Source organism: Sminthopsis crassicaudata, chromosome 2, assembly GCF_048593235.1.
Source record: "Sminthopsis crassicaudata isolate SCR6 chromosome 2, ASM4859323v1, whole genome shotgun sequence".
Classification (NCBI taxonomy): domain Eukaryota; kingdom Metazoa; phylum Chordata; class Mammalia; order Dasyuromorphia; family Dasyuridae; genus Sminthopsis; species Sminthopsis crassicaudata.
In genome coordinates, this window is record NC_133618.1 from 465,609,485 (window position 1) to 465,635,546 (window position 26,062).

General features: G+C 35.5%; 1 protein-coding gene across 6 annotated transcripts in view; it reads right to left on the minus strand.

Annotated features, from left to right (window-relative positions):
• Positions 1 to 26,062, minus strand: part of DENND1A (DENN domain containing 1A) — a 701,497-nt gene that overhangs the window by 172,367 nt on the left and 503,068 nt on the right. For all 6 annotated transcript variants that reach the window (XM_074293045.1, XM_074293044.1, XM_074293042.1 and 3 more), the window contains one exon: positions 20,167 to 20,292. In XM_074293045.1, coding sequence (XP_074149146.1) covers positions 20,167 to 20,292 — 126 coding nt within the window. The remainder of the gene's footprint in view (positions 1 to 20,166; positions 20,293 to 26,062) is intronic.

Here is a 26,062-nt window from a genome sequence, read left to right on the forward strand (position 1 = left end):
CCATCCTTCCTTTTCCTCCTACATTCTTCTTTTAATGTCACCAAAATAAAAGAACCACTTTTAGGCGCTTTGTCTAATTAGCCTCTGAATCCTGATGTTTTAAGTTTAAAGGGTACACATATATTATCTGACAATCTTAGAATGTAAACAGTTAATATTAGTTGTATAATGGTAATATGGAGTCAATGACTTTTTGACTTTTTGATTATAGTTTCAAATTATTATTCCAGAATGGCTGAATCAATTCATAGTACCAGGAATGGTACACTAGTGTCCAATTGCTCTTTTCACCCCTTTACTGGTGGATCAGAACTGTGCGATCTATATCTGCTAGTTTCCTTATCTCACTCTACAATTGCAAGAATTGCTCTGTTAGAATGAGCATTAAGCTCTAGTGCACCTGAACACTGCCAAAGCCTGGGGTGTCTGTACCCACTCAATCACTTCCATGATTGAACCCCTAAATGGAAGTTCATCTGAAATGACAGATCCAGAGACCTGAACCCAAAGACCAAAACACATGATCAAACTGAAGTCTCACATAAAGCATACATAATAATTCACAAAACCACTAAAATATTCACTGACTCACAGTTACTTTATATGAATTAACTGTTCTGTATCTATGCATTTCCTCTGCACAGTCACTGCTCTATTTGCAATACTGTCACAAGCTACCAAAGGCCATCTTCCAACTACACCCATTCCTCTCATTACCAGTATCAGGAGAATGTCTTGATACCCCTTCATATGCCAGGGGATTGCTACCAATAATAGACAGCTGCACGCCCCTCTTGCCTTCTATGCACAGCCTAATCAATTTCTAAGTAAGTAAGATACAGTGAAAAGAGCATCAGAACACTTAGGTTCAAATCCCAACAGAATTTGTGAGCAATGTAGGCAAGTTATTTAATCTATTTAACTTTTCTGGGACTCAGTTTCCATAATTGTAAAATAAGTTTGGACAGAATGGTCCTTTTCAGCTCTAAATTCATAATTCCATCATCTCAAGTTAGGCCATTTCAGAGCCTAACACTTTGGCTTAACACTCAACCAAGCCAGATTTGCCAAGAAATTTTATAGATGAAATTAAAAGGATGGGGGGGGGGGCAGACGAAGAGATCTGAAATGACAAACTTGTCAGCATTTTACCACATACCACATTTAAACTCTTAGCAACTTGGTATTCCACATGATAAAGAGGAAAATGGCTCTCTGAAGGAGTCAGGCAAAGCAGTTGGATCCTACCACATTTCCACCTACTGCTTAGGAGGTCAGGCTTTCAAAAGTCCTGGGATATAATACCATCAAGCTCTGCTTATGCCTTTGGAGACTTTTAACATTCTAACTATGTCTCCTCATTAGTGAAACTCCTCCCATCCACTGGACTCATTCCCCGAAGGGATGTATATACTCATCCTTTCAAATATCCCAATTCCTTTTTTTTAAAATTAATTTTATAATTATAACATTTTTTTTGGACAGTACATATGTATGGGTAATTTTTTACAACATTATCCCATGTACTCCCTTCTGTTCCGAATTTTACTCTCCTTGCCTCCACCCCTTTCCCTAGATGGCAGGCATTCCCATACATGTTAAATATGTTATAGTATATCCTACATACAATATATGTGTTCAGAACCTAATTTTTTTTGTTGCACAGGAAGAATTGCATTCGGAAAGTAAAAATAACCAGGGAAGAAAAACAAAAATGCAAACAGTTTACATTCATTTCCCAGTGTTCCTTCTCTGGGTGTAGCTGATTCTGTCCATCATTGACTAATTGGATCTAATTAGATCTTCTCTTTGTTGAAGAAATACATGTCCATCAGAATACATCCTCACACAGTATTGCTGTTGAAGTGTATAATGATCTCCTAGTTCTGCTCATTTCACTCAGCATCAGTCCATGTAAGTCTCTCCAAGCCTCTCTGTATTCATCCCACTGGTCATTTCTTACAGAACAATACTATTCCATAACATTCATATACCATAATTTATTCAACCATTCTCCAATTGATGGGCATCTGTTCATTTTCCAGTTTTTGGCCACTACAAAAAGGGCTGCCACAAACATCTTGGCACATACAGGTCCCTTTCCCTTCTTTAGTATTTCCTTGGGATATAAGCCCAGTAGTAGCACTGCTGGATCAAAGGGTATGCACAGTTTGATAACCTTTTGGGCATATGAATTATCCCAATTCCAATGACACTGAACTCCAGCAGTGGAATAACCCTTCCTCAGCCTATGCTGCACATTCTCTTATCTCCAGATGAGTTGTATTGGTAAAAGTGGGAAGTTTTTAAAGAAAAAGAGACTATCCTAGAAAGTTTCAGGTGGTTTCAGAGAAGGAGAAACAACCTGAGCAGAAGCTGGAAAAAGCTAGAAAAAAATGAGAGAACTAGAAGCAACTAAGTTGGCTAGTTGAGGTTAATAATCATAATTAATAGGAAGAAACTTCAGTGCTTCCCTATTAGCCTTAGAATAAAGTATAGACTTCTATAGGAACTCTTAGGAATTATACCCACTACAGTTTACTGAGGGAGGGGTGACATGGTTAGATTTGTGCTTAAGGAAAATCACTTTGGCAGCAATATAGAGAATGGACTGAATAGGGAAGAAACATGAAGCAGGAAGACCAATTTTATGACCGCTATAATAATCGAGGTGAAAGATGATTAAAGACTGGATCACTGTGCGGCTGTGTGAGCAGAGAGTAGGGATCAGATGCAAAAAAACATGGCATAGCAGAAATGAAAAGATCTGTTGACTGGATATATGAGATGAGTTTAAGACAACATCAATATAAATTAAAGAGACAAAGAATTATAGCAACCTTGACAGTAATAGGGAAGAATGGAAGATTGGTGGGTTTGGGGAAAAAGAAAATGGTGAATTTGAGATGTCACTAAGACGTCCAATTTCAAATGTTCAATAGCAATTGGTGATGAGAGACCGAAGTTTAGGGGGGAGACTTGGGATACATAGATGTGTATACATATGTGAATTATTGACATAGAGATGTCATTAGAATAGAGATAATAATCTAAGTTATGAAAGCTGCTGAAGGTGGAGAGAAAGAGAAGAATAGCAATACTAGGAAAAAGCCTTGGAGAGCAAAGTCTAGAGTCATAATCTGGATGATAAAGCAGCAGAGGATCCTGGAGTACAGTTGATGAAGAGGACAACAGATCATATTTATATAACTGATTAATGTTTACAAAGCATTTTCCTTTCCTAAAAAATCTTATGAGGTTGGTAGTAGATAATTATCCTTTCTTTTCTCCCTCCTCCCTCCCTTCCTTTCTTCCTTCCTTCTTTCTTTCCTTCCCTCCCTTCCTTCTTTCCTCCCTCCCTCCCTCCCTCCTTCTTTCCTTCCTTTCTTCTGATATACTAATATCCAAGGAAAGTTGGTGATTCAGGACTAGAGTTCAGGAAAAAAATGAGGGCTGGACATGCAGATTTGGGAATTATCTCCATAGAGATAATAACTGAACCCTGCTGAGATAGCAGAAGGAAACCATTTATTAATTGTTTATTATTTTCTAGGGATTGTACTAATATTATTTCAATTGATGCTCATAACAACCCGGGGAGGGGGGTGGGGAGGTAAATTATTCTCATTTTATAGCTGAGGAAACTGAAGCAGATAGAATATAAGTGACTTGTCCAGGTCCACATAACTACCTTAGTATGGTGCAGAAACTGAAAAAAGAAGATCAAGCACTTAGCCGAGGAGTACCCCGGGGGGACATAGTTTAGGAAAGCATATGGCTGATGAATCAGCAGAGTCTATTTAAGTTGAGGGGATAGTAACCAGAAAGTCTAGAAGATAAAGAAAAAAATTAGTGGATTTGTCAAATTAGAAATTTCAATTGAGTTATCGTCAGAAGCCAGACTATAAAAATTGAATAAAAGGAAAGTAGAAGCAATATGTTATAGTTAACTTTTCCCTAGAAGTTTTGTTATAAAGGAATATAGGATATTGCCCTGAAATAATGGTAGAGTCAAGTGAAAGTCCTTTTTGGAAGTGAGACATGGGTTTGTTTGTAAAATATCAAGGAAGAAACTAGCAGATATAGATAAGGAAGAAAATGGAATGACATAAATATCTCATCACTTTCCTACAGTTTAAAAATTCTAGTCTTGAAAACATCTGCCTAATTTAATATATTCAACATGCTATTGAAATGAAATATAATATATAAAACTAAATAAATGCTTTATATAAAACCTGAGTTGGAAAGAACCTTAAATTTCATCTGTTCCAACCTTGAGTTGAAGCAAGAATCTTTAAATCCTTCCCCTGTTTGAATACCACCAGGTATGGAGAGCTCACTAATCCCAGAGATAGATCATTTTATTGTTAGAGAGCTCTGATATTTAAGGAAGTCCTCCCTTAAATCAAGGTGACATCAGCCTCCTTTTAACTTATACCCATTGGTCCTATTTTTGCCCTCTGGGGCCTAACAGAACAATCCTAATTCCCTTCCCACATGATAGACTTTCACATACTTCAAAGCATGCAATATTAAGCTTTCTATACCTTGTCAGCAGTCGCAAATGTGGTTATGTAAAGATACAGATACACTACACTATCCTCTGGCCAAACTAAGTTTTCTATAGGAGGAGTTCAATTCCACTGGGGAGAAAAGTGAGAAAGATATGTCACTATACTTGAGCGCTGTTTTTTCAGCGTCAAAAGCTGCCTTCAGCATCTCTATGGCATAAGTGAAATTCAGAAAGACACATGCTTTAGAGTTTTTTGTATCTGACGCCTTATGATTTCTTTGTGCTACACATTGTGCCTGTCTTAGAGGCTGTATAATGTGATGGGGGAAATGGGAAAGACCTTTAACTGGCAGGGGAAATATTAGCAATAGGGGGTATGCTGGCTGATTTACACACAAACCAAATCAGCTCACTAATGTGAATGTATGTATATGTGAGAATTTTTAGAGTGAAGAATTTCACCCATGTATTAGTATTTCTGGTCTCTTCCTTAAAAGTTCTAGGAAATCACAGAATTACTGAATATTAGACCTGGAAGTATACATTGGATCACAGAATGGAAGAACATAATACAAAGAATTTTGGATCTGGATGACCTCAACTGTTAGCATATTTGGACATAAGATGTTAGAGCTAGAAGGGAAAATATAACAAAAAATGTGAATAATATTAATCATTTTAACACCTTTATATAGCAATTTACATGTTATAAAATGTCAGAACTGAAAGGGAAACTAAAGACAAAACAGCTCAATCTCATTCTACAGATGACATACATTTTCACTGAATTTATATTAGCTGCTCACTTTCAAGGAATAAGCACAAATATTAAAATTAGCAAGTCTACTTCAGGATAAACTCAATATTCCCAGTCTTAATTATATTTGGGAGCAAGAGAAGTGAGAGGAAAAGGGCAGAAAGAAAAATTCTAACAAATAACTTATCAATGCCAATGACTTGTAACTGGGGGAAATAATGACTGAAGGAGGAAACATTAGATCATATTTCTAAACAAAATTTCTAATCTCTAGCTGAGTATATTCATAAAACAGTAATAAACCTCCACTGAGTAAATTTGATTTTAATTGATTAGGATGTAGATCCTGAATAATTAAAAGAGAAAATGTTTCAACAAGGCATTAGGTTTTTTTTTTTTTTTTTACTTTGGAGTCAGATTTTCTATCTTTACATGTATAAGAGAGTAACTATCTTTCTGAGTGTAGCAATAACCACGGATATTTCACCAATATACAGAAATATAGATTATATATGAGGATTTATTTTGTAATTCTGAATGCTACTGAATGTTTTTAGTGATTTTTTTGGGTTCTCCAGACAGATATAACACCAGCAAAAAGGGATAGTTATTTCTTTATCTATACTAATTTCCTCAGTTTCTTTTTCTTTTCTTCTTGCCAGAGATAGCATTTGTAGCATTATGTCAAATAAACACCCTTGCTTTACTCTTTATCTTACTGGGAAGGTCTTTAGGCTTTCTCCATTACATATAGTATTAGCTTTTGGTTTGATTAATTACTATTAACCATAATTAAGAAAAAATTCATTTATTTACATGTTTTCTAGTGTTTGTTTTAAAACAGAAATAGATTTTGTCAAAAGCTTTTCCAGTATTTATTGATATAATCATGAGTTTCGATTATTTTTGAATAATCTATTGTGTTTACAATTTTCCTTATATTTTAGATTCTTGAATAAGTCCAGTCTGATCATAATACACAATCTTTTTTATTACATTATTTTAGTCTCTAGGTTAATATTGACTTAAATTTTTTTTTGGATGTGTATCAATTAGGCATTAGTCTATGGTTTGCTTTCTCTTCTTTGTTTTTCCATGGTTTGAGCGTTGAGATTTTATTTGTACAATAGAAAGAGTTTGAAAAAAACTGCTCCTTTCTCAACTTATATCACATTGGAATGAATTACTTTTGGGATATTTGACAAAACTGACTTGCAAGTTCACCTGACTATGGTGTTTTGTTTTGGGTTTTGGTGGGGGGAGGGAAGGGTTAATTTATTGCTTACTCAATTTCTTTTTTTGATTTTAGGTTATTTAAATTTTCTATTTGTTTTTCTATTAATGTAGGTATTTACTATTTTCTTAAATATCCATTATACCTAAGTAATCAGTTTTGTTGGCAAATACAGAATAGTTTCTGATGTTTTTTTTTTATTTCATCTCCAATTGTTGCAAATTATTTTTCAGTTTTGATTTAATTTCTCTTTAAAAAAAAAAATCAGACCAGCTATTATTTAAGGGTTTTTTTTTTGTTTTTTTTTGTTTTTTTAATGATCCTTAGTTTTATTTATCAATTCCTTGGTTCTTTGGCTTAAAACAAAACAAAACAAAACAAAACAAAACAAAACAAAACAAAAAAAACCCAAACTTTTGTTAATATCATCTTGATATTCCAAATTCTTTGTTGTTTAACTGGAATTTTTCTAATTAAAAAATACATAAAAGATAATTTCCTTGATATATTCTTTTTCTCTTTTGTTGATCAAAACAATCAGAACATTTTTTGGGGGGGTGTCTATTTCTATAATGCTTAATGAGTGAAATTGGCTTTGCTACCATCACATCTTAGTGCTTCCTTACATTAGCACAGAGAGGGAAATAGTATAAGTATTTCCTTAGGATAACCTTAGATTTTGTTTCCTATCATTTTTCAAAGGAGGAAATAGAAAAATTAACTACCTTGCTTAGTGTTACAGAACTAAGTAATGTCAGAAACAGTATTCAAACTCAGGTCTTCTAATTCAAAGCTCTATGATCTTTTTATAATACTTTGTAATAAATACATAGTTCATTATACATCTTCAATTCAATAAACATTCATTAGGCACCTACTATGTGCAATGCACTGTGCTAGATACTGAGCATAAAAAGATTAAAAATGTTCAAGAAATTTAAGTCTGATGGGAAGGGATATATGAGAAACATGGATAAACAGAATAAGTAGAATGTGAAAAGACAAAGATGAGATCTTACTTAGCAATTCATAAGAACATATTCTATCTAAAATATGGAAGGGTTGCAATTGGTATCAAAGAAGAGAGTACACTGATGAAATCAAGCATTGTTAAAGTACTGAAGATATATTTATTAATCCATGATTATTGTTTTTAGGACTGAAAAAGAGCTCAGAGATCATTAAGTCCAATATTGATATTTATAGCTAGGGAAACTGATGTTTGGATAAGGAACACAGGATTTGGAAGTGAAAGAGAACCTTAGAGGTCACTTCTCATTTTACAGATGAGGAAGATGAGGACTAGGAAAGTTAAATGACTTTCCCAGGTTCTCTTTGTCAGTAAGTTTTAAAATAGGCTCAGGATTTTAATCTGGGATCTTTATATAGACCAGTACAAATCATCCAACACTTTCCATATTGCTCATATGAAATATTCTCTTGGGAAATTAAATTATCCAATGTCACCCATAGCTATTAAGGGTCTCAGTTGGAATATAAATCTAGGCTTCAGAAATACAAATCCAACATATTCCCCTCATATCACACTGTTACTATCAGTAGAGACTAAAAGAAATGCAAGAGAGGGTATCAGGCTACCATTAGAATTATATTCTACTTTTGAATGATCAGATTAGAAATCTATATGCTGTATGATAAGATAATAAGACTTTGGCTAATAAGATTTCAACACATTCAAGCATATTCATAGGAGCCAATCAGCAAGCAGCCAGCCATTTGAATTGCTGACTTTTCTGACTATGTCAGTTCCAAGATTATCATTTTAAAAGTCCGAATTTTTATAATAACCAAATAATATTCAATAGCCTTTTCCTATTTTGTCAAATGTTTGAAGGCTAATTACAGGGCACAAAAATCCAAGTAAACTTGTTTTTATTGATATAGAACACCTAGTAAAGAAGCTTCAGTACTTCAGGAAAATGTTACCTTTAATTTTGCTGATAAAAATGTTGAATGAAGGGTATTCTGTTATCAATTATAGATTGGAAGGGGGAGGGGAAGGAAATCAAATGTTCAGGTGATTAAGGCTAGGAAGGGACTCCTGGCCAGAACTGCTTTGTACCTTTTAAGCTTATGTCACTTTTCTTTTGCTAAAAGTTACTTTAATTAAAAAATCTGGTAGTATAAATAAAAATAGAAATTATACTAAGCTTGGGAGTTGGAGAATCTGGTATTGAATATCAGATCTATAACTGAATAACTATGTGACCTAACTTAGCTTTTCTGGCACTCAATTGTTTCAATTGTAAAATGAGCGATTTAGACTAGACAAACTCAAAGGTCACTTCCCATCTCTAGCTTTAACATTCTATTTTATTAAATTCTTTCCAGTTTTAATATTGTGTAGCCTAATGTTCTATGTACTAAGGTCCTTACCACCTTTCAGGTTTTATGTTCTTTGTTTTAACATTCTATGCACTAAGCTTCCTTAAGCTCTCCCATTCTATGTTCTAATGTCCCTTCTTTTCTAACATTTTAAGTCTATGATCTAAAAGACAAAGTAAAATCAATGCTAGAAAGTGAGCTAACCACTAGGTGTCACCCCAGGAGAAAAAATACTGAAGGATACATTTCTAAGTACTTAGCTTTTTCATCCAATTACTTCTATAAATATCAAATATTTAAACAACAAAATATTAGGCAATTAAAATTATCTTATCAAATGAATGTTTCAAAGAGAAAATAATAAATTTTGACAGTTTCCCCTCAGCAACAATATTTACAAATGATGCTAGTTCAACCTGAATTTGTCAAGAAACACTAGATTAGAGAAATTGGATTTTAAAAGGAAACAGCTTAAGAGTTTTGTTATTTTAAATTTTTCTTCTTCTTGAGTTGAAATACCCTCAAGTTGTAGTGATTGTGAGCCTTATGTGAATCATTCTTATGGAAAACAGATAAGAGATTTCAATCCTACATGATATAACAATAACTTTGCAGATTATAATAGTATTTTATGGTTTACAAAGAGCTTTCTTGACAACAATCCAATGGGGGAAGGCAATACAAATATTATTAATCAAATTTTACAGATGAGGAAAGAAAGATTTAAAGCTATAAAGTATCCTTCCCATGATCAGACATCTACTAAGTTTCAAAGTCCATTCCAAAAAGTGCTGGATTTAGAATAAGATCTGAATTTCAGGTTTAGTTCTTCAATTGATTCAATTGATTAATTCTTCTCCCAATTAGCTTTGGGGAGATTTTTTTTTTCCTCTTCAGTCTTAGTTCTCTAATGTGTAAAATGGGTGTATCACTCACTACTTCCCTTTCCAATCTCACAGGATAGCTGAAAAGATCTAACAGGACAATATCTTCAAAATATTTTGAAAATGCAAAGAGATGTATAAATAACATTCATCAATATTGCTGTTACTGTCACCTACATGAAATTTAAGCTCCCAAATTATGAACTATAAAATTATTATAAAAGATATTTTCCTATTATAAGAATTTCTGTGGATTATAAACTCCTTAAGAGAAGAGATTATTTTATTTTTTTGTAAATCCAGCACTCAGCAAATATTTTGTATATGGAAGTTTCTTAATAAATAAATGTTGAATTAAATAAGATCTAGAAGACTATCAGAAATGGAACTCTTAGATTAGGGAATTCTAGGACCACAAATTTCCTCTATAACTTCTGAGTCCCCTCAAATGACTTTCCTAACCCAATGTAAGTATTTATATTTATTCAATCTCATCTTTTTAGATTTGTCTCATTATTCAAGCCAACTGAGATGTTTTTGCTCCCAGTTCTGTAAATCAACATTTTCACGTTATCATTCATAAATTTGATGAGCATGATAAAAATTTTGACCAGGACAGGCGAAAGGAACAAAGTCTTAGCATTGCAATCCTTTCAATTAACACTGAGCTAAGATTAAATATTCTTTGGATGTGGTGGCTCCACTAGAGCTTAATTCTCCTAATTGTCTAAACTTGCCAACTTCTATCTTCTCTACAATTATACTATGAGAGTGTATGTCAAATAACTGGCTGAAATCCAGGTCTATTATATTTACACTATTCCCTTATCTACTTTACCTAGTATTCTTTAAAGAACAGAAATGGGCTTTGTCTGCTCGCAGAACCCATGCTGGTTCCTAAGGATCACTACATACTACTGTTAACTTTGGAGGAGAAAGCAAACTATGAATATATATATATGTGTGTGTGTGTGTGTGTGTGTGTGTGTGTGTACACACACATATATATATATGTAAAATACATGAAAACTAAGCATACCAAAACACTAGGGACAGCCTTTCAAGTGGGAAGAATCCCACAGTATCCCACAGTTTTAACCTTTAGACATTGCAGAAAATGATTTATGTTCCTAGATCCCAGAAAAGTAGGTGAGGATACTCTGCCACAGGACACCCCATTTTTAAAGGTGCATTTTGAAATCATTCAGCTAAGTGAAATTATATCACTTCAATGTCCAGCATGTTATAATTTCTATTTTTGCTTACTGAATCAGGGCTAGAAAGGACATAGGAAGTCAACTAGTCCAACTGATTACTCAAAATCATAGTAAAATCCAGCTTTTGATATGATTTAGCCACAGACTGATTACTACCTATGCAAGTACTTTTGAAGGCAGTTTATTCAACTATAAGAAAATAATTTTATTTTCATTTAGATATCAGCTTATCATTTGGACACTCTATTCTTACAATCTCCTAGTCCTATACTTCTCTGAACTGTTTTGTGACATCCAAATGACTGGTGTTATGCCAAAGACAGTACAAGATACAACAGGTCATACCAAGCCTGACAATCTTTAAGAATGTGCCTCGCCATGGACTGTGGGTTCATCTTCTGCACCCTGCCAGCGATAGAGGAACTCGTGCCCAGAATGCTAATTACTAGGAAATGATATTTCTTTTTGGCTATAGAAGATTATTAAAGATCTACTACAAGGGGATTATGAAATGTTTTGTTAAATTAAGGATCTCTATCAATGAAATCACAAATGTTCAATAATATTCTTAAGCTATGGTTTATGTCCTTAATATCACCAAATTTCAGACTCATCGAAAACCCTAAAGTGACTAAAATGGTCACTTCTTCCTAATTTGTGTTCCTCGTCAGGGATGCAATCCGAATGAGCAGAAGACACAAAGAGTAAATGGTGATCAATGAGGTGCAAGTATTTCTTCTGCACTATCCTTGTTCTTGCAATGTCAATGAATCAGTTTAGCAAAGATAAGCAGTACTGTGAAGTGAGTTTCTTTATTCAAATTTTCCAGGAAGAGACCAGATGACCTTTCCAAAATCAATGAATTAAATCACTAAGTGCTTATGATGTGCCAAGCACGGTGGTCCAGCAGGAGATGCACAGATAGAAGTGAAAATGTCTTTGCCTTCCAGGGGCTTACATTCTCAGCCCATCAAGCTAGACAACATGTGGATATATACATGTGTACTGGTACATGTCTGTGCCTGTATATAGGCCATGTACATATTTGTACATATATACACATAAAAAGTTAAATATAAAGTGATTTTCAGGGGAGGCACTAACAGCTTAAATGGGGAATGGTCTCATATACAAAGTGCCATGAGTCTGAAGGAGACTACAGATTGTAAGGGACAAATTTGTAAGGAAAGTAGAGTACATTCAAAGCATGAAGGGACAACCTCTGCCAAGGTACAGAAAAGAGAGATGATATGTGGGAGTATCACTGTGAAAAAACAAGGTCAGTTTGATTGGACCAAAGACTGCATAATGGAAGGGTATATAAAAAAGCTAAAAGAATGGGGTGATGCTGGGTAGTGACAGCAGGTAGGTGGCACCGTGATTAGAGTGCCAGGCCTAGAATCAGAAAGACATGCATTCAAATCTATCTTCAGGTGCTTATTAGCAGTATGACCTTGGGCAAGTCATTTACCCGCTATCTGACTCAGTTTCTTGATTATAAAATGGAATTCATAATATCACTTACCCCATAAAGTTGTGGTGAGGTCCAAGTGAGGTAATATTTGTAAAGTATTTATAGGGTCTAGTACATAGAAGATGCTTATTTTCTCCACATTCTACCCAGAAGGGTTTTAAATATAAATAGAGGAATTTGTATAGGATCCTAGAAACTTTAGGGAGGAGTTTGTTCTCAGAACTGAGCTTTAAGATGTACTGCAGAACAGAGAGTTAACAGCAGTGAAGTCACTAAGTGACTACTGAGATCATCCAAATAAGAGGTGGGAAGAGCCCAAGATAAGGGATTAATTGCATCAATAACAAGAAAAGAACAGATGAGAAAGATGCAGTGGAAGCAGAAGTCTCTAGAAGCTGCCGGATCGCTCTCTGGGAAGAGATCTGCTGTGTCTACTCAAATCTCTCAGACAGATTCTTCTTCCTGTAACGAACCGTTGTCTCCAGGCAGTTGCTGTTAACTCTTGTCCAAAGAAGTGACTTCCCTTCCTGCAGAGAGCCCCGTCAAGCCTGATGCAATTCAGAGTCTTTCTTCTTAAATCCTGGCTCTGAATCTCCTCCAGCTCTTATCCTTCTCCAGGCCGATCTGCCCTCTGCGCCCATTGCTGTCTCTTTTTATCCTCCCAGAGAATGGGCGTGGGATAATGCAAGGGCTTCTGGGAAGAACCACCCCAGCCAATGAGCTTGCCCCCTCTATCAAGTCAACCTGAGTTCTCACCTTGTAACTATCCAGACAACCTCAGTTCTCACTTAGTAATCCTAACATCTCCCCCTTTCTTTTGATTTAGAACATAGGACAATCATGACCTTGAAACATAAATCCATCAATATGAGAAGTATTACAGATAATTACATAAATTACATAAGCACATAGTAACATAGTAACATAACACATGCTAGAAGTATATAACATAATCATAATCATAAATTGAAAATTTATAAATGTCCATAAGTCCATTGTCCATTATTCTCATCTTGTGTGAGGAAGTCCAATGATTCCTGCTGGTTTTTAAGTTCTTTAACAGTCTTCTTATTATCCATGCTCTTTCAGTGTCAGATGTTTCTTAGATCTTCTCCTTTATTTTGAGGTCTTTCTCTTTTTCTGTCTCTCTCTGATGGACAAGGCGAATATGACTCGTTGGCACCCATCTGATTCCTTCTCCTGCTGAAGAAATACAAGCAAACCCTCTCTCCCAGGCAGTTAACCTATCTAATTTCCTTCTATTTACCACTTTCTAAATCTCTTCTCATCATCTGGCAATTACATTGGAATTGTTTGCACTGGATACAGCCATGTTGGTTTAAAAGGCCTGTATTCTCCCCAAGTGTAATCCATTTTTGCAATCTGATTGTCTTTTGGCTGATTGATTGGGTAATCCCTTTCTTCCATGTGATTGTTTTTCAGCTGATTGATTAAATCAGAGTCCTGGCCTTCTAAAGGTTCTTTGGGTGTAACATCAGCTGCCATCATGCCCCAAGTCTTTTTTTCCTGGGGCCCTGGACCTGGGCCCCTCATCCCATTTCCCTGAATTATTCTACACTCTGATGCCCAATGGAGTCCTCTGTTGCATTTTGGACATGGGGTTTTAGGTCTTCTCTCACTCTGTCTTCTCACTGTATCTCCATACCTACACTGAGCTCTTAGATGTCCAATTTTTCCACATTGAAAACATCGCCGAGTTTCTCTAGAAGGCCCTTGCCAGGAGGGACCCTGTCTTTCCACATTCATCATTGTCCGGGTGTAAAAAGCATTTGTTCCCACTGTAGCACAGCGTCTTATGATCTCCTCTAAAGGAGCATCTTTGTCTAATCCCCATATAATTCTTTTGCAAATCTCATTGGCATTTTCCTTAGCCAGATGTCTGGTCATTATTTCTGTAGCTGAATTTTCTCCAATAGTTCTTTTGACAGCAGTTTGCAAACGTCCCACAAAATCTGCAAAAGGTTCATTGGGACCTTGCTGTATTTTAGTGAAAGCCTCTCCACGATCTTTCTGTCCAGGAAGGACACCCCAAGCTTTTATTGCAGCCTTAGCAATTTGTTCATATATTGTCATAGTATAATTAATCTGTTCCGAATTCTCTCCATATTGACCTTCACCAGCTAAGTGCTCAAAAGTGAATTGTGTGTTAACTCCTATTTCCAAATTGCATCTGACTTGAATTTTACATAATTCATGAAATTCCGCAAGCCATAATAAATTTTCTCCAGGCTCCAGACATGTCCTTGCTATGGATTTCCAATCATTCGGGGTTAGGACTTCATAAGACAAACCATCTAGTAACATTTTGACATAAGCTGATGTAGCCCCATAAAGGGTACAACCTTTTTTCAAATCCTTAATTTTATTCAAATCTAAAGGTGCATATCTTCTCCTTTTTTTACCTACAGAGTCAGTATTTTCAATCACAGGATATGCATGTATAAAATCACTTATATCCTGTCCTTCTCTCTTAGCTTTAACCAATGCTTTTTCTAATCTTGTCATAGGCTTAGGCTTCTTCACAGGCAATTCAGTTTGTGTTTCTGCCTCTTCCCCTCTTTCTTCCTCCATCTCTGAAGCTGGGGTTGATGTGGGCCTGTCAATAATCTGTTCTCTAGGCAGGGTTGAAGCTTCTTCAAGAGAATCATACCATAATTCCTCATTTAAATCCTCTTGCTCTAGGGAAAGATCTTGATCTTTCCTTTTTTCCTCACACTTCCTCCTCTGTTCATTTTTAGAACTTTTCCTTCTCCTACAACTTGCTTGATAGTTTAAGGCTAATTGAACTATGTTGTAGATATAAAATACTTCTGCAGAAATTGAACGAGGCCCATTTTTTGCTTGAAATTCTTTCATTTCATATCCCACTAGCTTCCATTTATCTACATCTATCTTTTCTTCCTCTAAGAACCAAGGGGATGTGCGTCTTAATGCAGCCAAGAGTTTAGCAATCTGTACCCAGGTTACAAGTAAACTCTGCTCCTCAATTATGTTGATTATACTCTCTATAGTACCACTCCTGAATGGAGCTGAGGTTGCGTCTGGGGCTGAGGTTGAGTCGGCTGAGGTCCAGGGATTGAATATAGCTAACATCAATTGCGAAGGTCTGGTCTAGCTCCTCTTGTCAGGATAAGCAAAAGTCCTTGCCCCACGTTGGGCGCCAAATGTAGCGAGCTGTCGTCTCTAGAAGCTGCCGGATCGCTCTCTGGGAAGAGATCTGCTGTGTCTACTCAAATCTCCCAGACAGATTCTTCTTCCTGTAACGAACCGTTGTCTCCAGGCAGTTGCTGTTAACTCTTGTCCAAAGAAGTGACTTCCCTTCCTGCAGAGAGCCCCGTCAAGCCTGATGCAATTCAGAGTCTTTCTTCTTAAATCCTGGCTCTGAATCTCCTCCAGCTCTTATCCTTCTCCAGGCCGATCTGCCCTCTGCGCCCATTGCTGTCTCTTTTTATCCTCCCAGAGAATGGGCGTGGGATAATGCAAGGGCTTCTGGGAAGAACCACCCCAGCCAATGAGCTTGCCCCCTCTATCAAGTCAACCTGAGTTCTCACCTTGTAACTATCCAGACAACCTCAGTTCTCACTTAGTAATCCTAACAGTAAGGAGGAATAAGAAGTGGAGAGGATGATTCTGAGGCAGGAGCCTACAGGACTGGAACAATCATGATGCCCTTTAACAAAAACTTGAACGCTGAGAAGGGGAGTAGAACATTGAGAAGGAAAATGAGTTTTGCTTTGGACTTGATGAACGGGAGATAATCATGGATGACTGAAACAAAACTGTCTTTGAGGTAGGCTCAGTGCTCATTAGAGAGGTTGGTGATATAGTAAAGATCTGGAAATCATCTTCATAGGGATGATAATTAAACATATGAGACTTGATGAAGTCACTAAGAAAGTAGGTTAAAAAAAGGAGTTATGCTGTTTACCTACAATTAAGGGGATGAAATATGGATGATGAAACAACAAAGGACACTGAGAAATGAGGAAAAGGTATAAAAGAACCAATAAAAACCCACAGAAGAATGTCTATCTATAAGGAAAGGGTGCTGGAGAGTGTCTAATTCTGCAAAGTGGTCAAGAACAATAAGGCCTGAGAAAAGATTATCAAATTTGTCAATTACGCAATTGTTCTAACTTTGAAAAGAGTGATTTTTCAGTTGGGTAATACAGTTGCAAGCCATATTGCAAAGGTTTGTGAAGCAAGTGAGAAGTAAGGGAACACTGACGAATGAGTTTCCTATTATTGAAGGAGGTCAGATAGAAATTAGATATTTTTTTCTAGAGGATATTATAAAACATATTTATGCTTCAAACAGGATTGGACTTGGTTTAACATCTAACATTCCAACTCACTTTACATTTTTTCCCCTAATATCTTATGTTCTTAAGCCCATTTTAACACCAGCATTCTACATTAAAATAATTTCTATTTTTAAAGCTCTTTCTAGGTCTAATATTCTGTGTTGTAAAGTCTCTTCCATATCACTGTCATCATTGCCATTGTCACATCATCATCAGCATCAATTTATTTATTTATATGCAATTTTAAGGTTTCCAAAATACTTAAAAGATATTATCTCACTTAATCCTCCCAACAACCCTGTTAAGTAGATGTTATTATTAGCTCATTTTACATATAAGTAAACTAAGGATGAGAATTGTTCAGTGACTTTCCTAAGACTCTACATGCAGTAACTGTGGGAGGCTCTTCTGACTCAGTGTCACCTCTCTTCTACATCATTTATCTTCTTATACAATTTAAGATTGAATGAGTTTATTATTACAATTGAAAACATTTATGCTGTGAAATTTGCTTCAAAAAGATGGGTTAGTTTTATTTAGATCTCATGATATTGACAGGCATCATGATATATGAGTTAAGTATTCAAGAACTTAGAAGTATTTGAAGAGCAAATGAAGGATGATTGCCTTTATTTTTGAATCTACAAAATGGATTTACTAAAATTTGCAATTTCCTAGCTTACTAGATTGTTGCTGTGAAAAGTACTTTCTAAATGATGAAGTGTTATACAAAATGTGATCTATAATTACTAATACAAAGGAGGTAAAGCCAGAAAGTTTCTCTTTCAGCTTCTCTCTAGAATTTGGGAAATTTCAGGAAAATTCAAAAAAACTTATTGTCCCCTCAACTTTTCACTCCCCAACATTTAGATCTCTCACAGTTCTGTCTTCAAAACTTAAGGAACATGATTTGCAGATGAACAATTAAATTACTTTCTCTTCCTGTCCTTTCCAGCCATAAAAAACCCCCCACTCTTAACTAGTTAATCTCTTATACCCGTCAGTGCTGCACACATGCTGCTACTCCAAGGGTTGCCTGGCAACAAGCAGGAGGCGTGTCAGAGAGCAAAAAAGGCCCAAATAAATGAACGGAAGTCTGGGCAACCGCTTGACATGGATAAAGGGGTTTTTTTTTTTTCACCCCACATTGGGCTGCCAGGAGGGTTTAGATTTGTCATTTGTATGGAGAAGAAAGAAGTTGGCTGTACTTACATTTTTCTGGGTTTCACACCTGATGTTCCCCTGAGTACCCATAAGTAGACAATGCACACTCATTTGGAAATGCCCTCCCCTCTACCAGAATGAAGAAACATACAAGTCTTTGGATAGGATAGCATTTGTTTGTTTTTGCCAATACATATTCATACAAAGTCTATACATTTATAAGTCCACACAACTCACTGACTATTGTGGGGGAGAGAAAATTTCAGAACAAAATTAATAAAATACAAAATGTCAGAGCAAAAGCGGATTTTAGGACATGCCATGTAAAAATACAATATGGTAGAATTCACAGGCACAGTGACATACCAAATGATTAAGTTCAAACTTACCTCAGAACAAAGAGAGCCCATTGGCCTTTTTCCTTGTCTACAGTAAATGGACTGAGTAATATCAAAAAATTAACAACTATAGTGCCCTTATCTAAATGATTCCAGCTATAAACTACCAAGGCACTGGACTGGATATATGATTGTAAAGCAATGATAGATGGAGATAAGATTAAAACCCAAATCCTCTGTAAAAGTGGAAGTTTTGAGGGCAACCATGAGTCTTTCAGTCCTGGTTCACTGAACTGCCTATTTTCCCTTCAAAGTTAAAATTTTTAAAGCTGTGTTGCTGTGATGGGGTAATTCAGAAACCCCAATGGTTAACTTTAGCTTCTGACTGGCAAGACAAGGCATGCTTATTAGTTAGTTGTAAGTCCAAAGTAAACACTTCATCTCTAAAAACAAAGTGGCCACTAGAATGGCCCCTGAGTCATCTGGTTGATTGGTAGCTGTCTACTTCCTAGACAGCAGGTAAAACAATCAGCAATGGAGACTCCATGGTTTGTCTTTTACTTAGATGAACACAGATGGTTTCATTTCAGGGACAATAAGAAGTTTCCTAATCAGCTCTGATCAGCATGCGTGACTTTGTTGTCACTTTTTATCACTGCTAGCCTGACTTCTAAGTCTCCCACAGTGTGACTACAATTTAACTTTGTAACATTATTTCACTTTAATCTTTCACTTCTTTTAGGGCCCAAGATAGCTTTCCCAAAATCTTCTAGCCCCACAATAAAAAGGATCTCTCTAGTCTCAGATGTGCCAGAACACATGGATCAGGATTCTTTTGCAATTACTTCACTGTTCTTTGTATTACAGTTATGTGTGTTCTTATCCCTTATTAGAATTTAAGCATCTTAAAAGTAGGACTAATGTTCTTTCTTGTTAATTCTAGCACTTAACACATAATGTTGGTTGAATATATTTTTAAAAATTCCTATCATGGAATTTGTCCTTTAAAATGTTGTTTCAATAAAAATAGTATTTTATCAGAAATCAGTTAAGGAAGTAAGGTGGTAATTTCTTATCTTTCTCCCCAAGCTAAATTGTAATTTCTTCAAGGGGAGACCCCAACTTTATATATATAGTTTGGTACTAGTTATAAGTACTTTTGGATCTTCCCTAATTCCTTACACAATATTCTACACAAACAAGGAAAAAGCTTAGTAAATAAATATGGTAGAATTGGAATTGCTTAAGAAACAATAAATTTGTACTTAATATTTGTATCCTGAAAAGGCAATGATAATGGATAATAAATCAGGTATAGAACTCAATAGGAGAAAGAAGCCAGTCTGGGTTGTAATGGGGAAATGCAGTGTGTCTTCAACGATCTCAAATCTCAAAAAAGCTAACGTCAAAAAAAAGCCCTTTGCTGAAACAATAGCAGTCTCCTGTTAATGGCACACCACAGTCTGGAAAAATTAACAATACAAATGATATAAAAGGAAATGGAATGATGACTGACAACTTATAGTGGGACATGGAATAAAAGAGCAGGTCATATAAGGAAAAGAAAGAGACAGTGAAGCTCCACTCAATTCTAGAAGATCCTAAAAGAATGAAAGGAAGTTTTCCCATGCATCAGAGGTATCTAAGATAGAGGATTTCTAGAAAAACATGAAGAGAAAGGTTATGGGAGGGTTGTAGTGTGCACAAGGGGAAGGAGTCCCCGCATCAGAGGAATCATACATCCATCAGAGAACCAAAGTGGCAGAAAGCTCTGAAAAGGGCTCAGAAAATGGCAAACTTAATTCCTATCTTTATTCAAGGGTCAGGAAATTTCCCATAACCCATATCACAAGCAAATCTTTTAATCATGATTGAACATGAAGATACAAATTATGTCAAGAAGCTACTTACAGGTTCAATCTTCAATGCATTCCTGTAACTTCCGAAAAAAGCAGCCTGTGCCTTTAGAAAGGCTCTAGCGACACCATCCCCAGTTGTGGTAGAAACCTTCTTTAGTCTGCTCTTCAATGAAGAAACCTATCAATAAAGAAATAAGTCAAGTTGATTAAAACTTTGATCAAAAATCCACCATGACTAACAATTTCTTAGTGATTTTATGAAAGATCAAAGGTATCACCAAGAGTGGGTAGAGTCTACATATTTCATAGTATTGTAGAATGTTAGAAGGGACCTAAGCACATAGAATGTTGGAGGTGGAAGAAATTGAAGTCAGTCAACAAGCATTTATTAAGTGCTTACTTTCTGCCAGATATTATGCTATATGTTAGGGATACAAAGAAAGGCAAAAAACAGAACTGCACTCAAAGAACTTAAATTCTTATTGATCTGACCCGGTTCATTAAACAGTTAAAGAAACCAAGGGTCAGAGAATTTAAATGAATTAAGATCATTTGTGCATTAAGTAGCAGGCCTGGAGATATTTCCAACAAAGACAATTCTTTCTCAGGAGAAAATAAGATTTCATGATGATAAAATGAGATTGCAGGTCCTTATTTATTGGTTTCTTTTATATTGCCCTCAAATACGCTCAAGTTTCTCCAATCTTTAAAACAAGCAAAAATTCAATTTCCTTCCCCCAAATCTTAGGAAAAAACTATTTATACTCAATGCTTCCACTTCCCTCAGTACTTCTCAACCCTTTTCCATCTGGCTTCCAATCTCATCACCCAATTGAAATGATTCTTTCAATGTTACCAATGGGCTGTCTCTGTCTCAGAAATTGCCCATGGTCACAAAGCTAATAACCCTCAAGTGTCTGAGGCCAGATTTGAACTCTGGTCTTCCTAATCCAGGGGCAGTATGCTATCCAGTCTGCCACTTAGCTTCTCTCCCCCATCTGCCTTGCCCCAATGTTCTCTTAACTGCCAAATATGATGTCTTTTCTCAGGCCTTATCTAAGTATATTTTGCTTATGTGGAAATCTTATGTTCTTTTAACATTATTTCTTTTTGCTTCTCTTAAGATTGTTTTATTTCTATACATTTGCATTCCTGATTAGTTGTTCTCTCTTATGTTTCTTTAGTGAGATTTGCCAATATGGACACAAGCTCTTGGGTAGGACTGTGCAGCTTTGGCAAAATGTGGCACTTGGGAAAAAGGGAATGCTGAGTGAGGAAGTTAGTGATTAAAGATTAGCATTTTCTGCTGTTCATCATTTTTTGTTTCTTATTTTGTTAAGTTTCTTGGTGTCCTAGACTACAAAGACACTTGAAACTACTTAATCACTTGGTGCATAATTACTATTTTAGAGAAGTGTGAGAGGTTGTAAGGATTGGAAAAAAAATGTCTAATCCTCCATCTTGCTGATCAAGTGACTAGTATATGGCATTAAAATAGAGAGGAATTGCTTGAAATGTACTAAAATATCAATGAACAAATTTCACTAATTATACGAAAGAGCTTCATACAGCTTTTTATTCATGATAATCTTAACTCCATAGCATTGTATTACTGACCAGTGAAGAACAATTGTTAAAAAAAGAAAACAAACTTACCTTTATGACTAGATTAGATGTCACGAAATGAAGGAAAGCACGGGTTCTCAAACTACAGCCCACAGGCCAGATGCGGCCCACTGAGGACATTTATGTGGCCCGCCAGGTTATGGCAAATGGGCTGAGGGGGGAGACAGAGTGTGAGGTTTTGTTTTTACTGTAGTCTGGCCCTCCCACAGTCAGGGACAGTTAACTGTCCCCTATTTAAAAAGTTTGAGGACCACTGAAGTAAAGGAACTACGAAAATCTGAAGGAAAAGTTGAAGAACCTGAGATTACTTATAGCAAACTCTTGAAATTAAATATAATAATAAGTGTCAAAATATTGCTAATGTTGCAAATCACTTAAAAAAAAAGAGATAGGCCCAACAAGATGATTTCAGAGAGGCTTAGAGAGACTTACATGAACTAATACTAAGTGAAATAAGCAGAACTAGGAGATAATTATCTCAACAAGATCATATGATGATCAATTCTGACGTTTGTGGCTCTTTTCAACAATGAGATGACTGAGGCCAGTTACAATGACCTTGTGATGAAGAGAGCCAACCACACCAAGAGAGGACGGTGGGAACTGAGTGTGGATCACAACATAGCATTTTCATTCTTTTTGTTGTTGTTTGCTTACATTTTATTTTCTTTCTCATTTTTTTTCTTGTGCAACAAGATAACTGTATAAATATGTATGCATATATTGAATTTAACATGTATTTTCACCATATTTAACATATATTAGATTACTTGTTCTCTAGGGGAGGGGATGAGGAAAAGGGAGAGAAAAATTGGAACACAAAGTTTTGCAAGGATCAATGTTGAAAAATCATGCATATGTTTTGTAAATAAAAAGCTTTAATTAAAAAAAAAATTGTTTTTAAATGAGATAGGCCTACTTAAACTGGAATTCCAAAAGTTAGTTTTGAGTTTGACATCATGATCCAACTAGTAGATTAACTATATAAAAAGCTGGTTATCTGCTATAAGCATAATAAATAAATATATTCTCTCAGTATTTGACACAAAGTATCAAAGCATTATCACACATACTATTACTGTGATAACATGGAATTGTTCCAGCCTTCCCTTTCCTTTCTCCTAAGATCAAATGATCCCACAACTCATTCTTCATGGCCTAGTAGTGAGATCTTTTATCATAAGGGACACTCTTCTCATTCCTTCTCCCAGTATGGGACATCTAGAATCTATTTGAGCTGCTTGACTGCTCACGGTCAACGGATGAAATGGGAATCACCATCCCTCCAATGAGATAGAAGATCAGCAGGTTTTTCTAACTGTCCTGCAACCACATATTCAAGTCCTACTAGTCTTATTATCTGCCTTGCTCCAAGACTTTCTAGACTCCGTTCAACACTGTCATTTAGCGTACCGATCTTAACCCAGTGATCCTCTGGCACCTATATCTGTCTAACAATAGCACCCACCCTATAACTGAGTTTTCTTTTATGTGTTATCTCCCTCAATTAGCTTATGAGCACCTTGAATGAAGGTATAACGTCTTGCTTTTTCTATCCATATCCTCAATTAGAACTACGGTGGGTATTATTATTTTTTATTCATCAATTCATTCATGTTGAAAACCACAGAAATAAAGGAATGTTGATACATACTAAACATGATCATGTGAGAAATAACTTTAGAGATTTAGTGAAATTCTATAGAAAGGCAGTAGAAGATTACATAAATATCTAGTTGATTTTTAGAATAAAAATTTTATACACTAAACTGCCCAAATGTAAATAAAAAAGGAAACATGATATGGGATCCAGAAAGCAAAATTATATCAGAAATTGTAGAGTAATTTAATAGGCAACTGGAAATAAAGTCAAAAGATTAGATATACAAAGAGTTAAAACTTGCATAGAACAAAATAAATAATTCAAAATCAATAAAAACTTTTATTACAGAGGCTACAGAGGCCAGGGAGAAACCCTAAAAGAAAGATGTGAAATTCTATTTTTCTTTTTGGCTGCAAGAAGTGAACTGGATCAAATAGAAAACATTATTATAATGAAATAGAGAATATTATATCAAGTGAAGTGACAAACTCTACTTTCTCTTAAAAAATGGAAAGCAACATACCTAAGTAAATACTTAAATAATGGTGCAAGAAATTATTAGGCCTTTAAAAAACATAGTCCTGCCTATTTCCCCTTTATTGTTTACCTTTTTATGCTTTTCTTGAGTTTTATACTTGAAGATCAATTTTTCTGTTCAGATGAAATGACTGAAAATCTCCTGTTTCATTGAATTCATTTTCCCTCCCCCTGAAAGATAATGTTCAGTTTTGCTTGGTAGTTGATTCTTGGGTGTAATCCAAGTTCCTTTGCTTTCCATAATGTGATATTCTAGATCTTTGATCTTTAACGTGGAAGCTGCAAGGTCCTGAGTAATCCTGATTATAGTTCCTCAAGATTTAAATTGTTTGTTTCTGGAAGCTTGGAGTATTTTCTCCTTTATCTGATAATTCTGGAACTTAGCTACAATATTACATGGAGTTTTCACTTTTAGGTCTCTTTCAGATGGTGACCAATGGATACTTTCTTTTTTTTTTTTTTTTTAAAAATTTTATTTATTTATTTATTTTTATTTTTTTATTCATTTTTCCAAATTATCCCCTCCCTCCCTCCACTCCCTCCCCCCGACGGCAGGCAATCCCATACATTTTACATGTGTTACAATATAACCTAGATACAATATATGTGTGTAAATCCCGTTTTCTTGTTGCACATTAATTATTAGCTTCAGAAGGTATAAGTAACCTGGGTAAATAGACAGTAGTGCTAACAATTTACATTCGCTTCCCAGTGTTCCTTCTCTGGGTGTAGTTATTTCTGTCCATCATTGATCAACTGGAAGTGAGTTGGCTCTTCTTTATGTTGAAGATTTCCACTTCCATCAGAATACATCTTCATACAGTATTGTTGTTGAAGTGTACAGTGATCTTCTGGTTCTGCTCATTTCACTCAGCATCAGTTGATGTAAGTAAGTCTCTCCAAGCCTCTCTGTATTCCTCCTGCTGGTCATTTCTTACAGAGCAATAATATTCCATAACCTTCATATACCACAATTTACCCAACCATTCTCCAATTGATGGACATCCCCAATGGATACTTTCAATGATCATTTTATCCTCTAGTTCTAAGATATCAGGGAAATCTTCCTTGATGATTCCTTGAAAGATGTTATTCAGGCTCTTTATTTGATCATGATTTTCAGGTAGTCCAATAATTCTTTGATTATCTCTCCTTGATTTATTTTCCAGGTTAATTGTTTTTTCCAATGAGATATTTTACATTTTCTTCCATTTTTTCATTAAAAATTTTTTGACTGATTTTTAATGTCTCGTTGAGTCATTTCCATTTGTTCAATTCTAATTATAAATGAATTGTTTCTTCAGTTAGCTTTTTAAATTCCTTTTGCATTTGGTCAATTGTGCTTTTTTGGGGGGGAGGGGGTAGGCAATTGGGATTGTGATTTGATCAGTTTCACAGAACTAGTAAGTATTAACTAAGGCCAAATTTGAACTCAGGTCCTCCTGACTCCAGAGCCAGTGCTCTACCCACTGTGCCATCTAGCTATCCCTGGCCAACTGCACTTTTATTTTTATTTTCAACTACACTTTTAAAGGCGTTGTTTTGTTCAGTAGGCTTTTATCCCCTCCATTTGGCTTATTATATTTTAAGTAGTTGTTTTCTTTTTTCCCATTTTGTCATTTATTTGTTTTTTTTGTTTGTTTGTTTATTTAATTTTTATTTTCTTTTATAATTATAACTTTTTTTTTTGACAGTACATATGCATGGGTAATTTTTTACAACATTATCCCTTGCACTTGCTTCTATTCAGATTTTTTTCCCTTCCTCCCTCAACCCCCTCCCCCAGATGGCAGGCAGTCTTATACATGTTAAATATATTACAATATATTCTAGATACAATATATGTGTGTAGAACCGAATTTCTTGTTGCACAGGAAGAATTGGATTCAGAAGGTAAAAATAACAGTTTACACTCATTTCCCAGTGTTCCTTTTCTGGATGTAGCTGATTCTGTCCATCATTAATCAATTGGAATTGGATTAGCTCTTCTCTATGTTGAAGATATCCACTTCCATCAGAATACATCCTCGTACAGTATCACTGTTGAAGTGTATAATGATCTTCTGGTTCTGCTTGTTTCACTTAGCATCAGTTGATGTAAGTCTCTCCAAGCCTCTCTGTATTTCTCCTGTTGGTCATTTGTTACAGAACAATAATATTCCATAACATTCATATACCATAA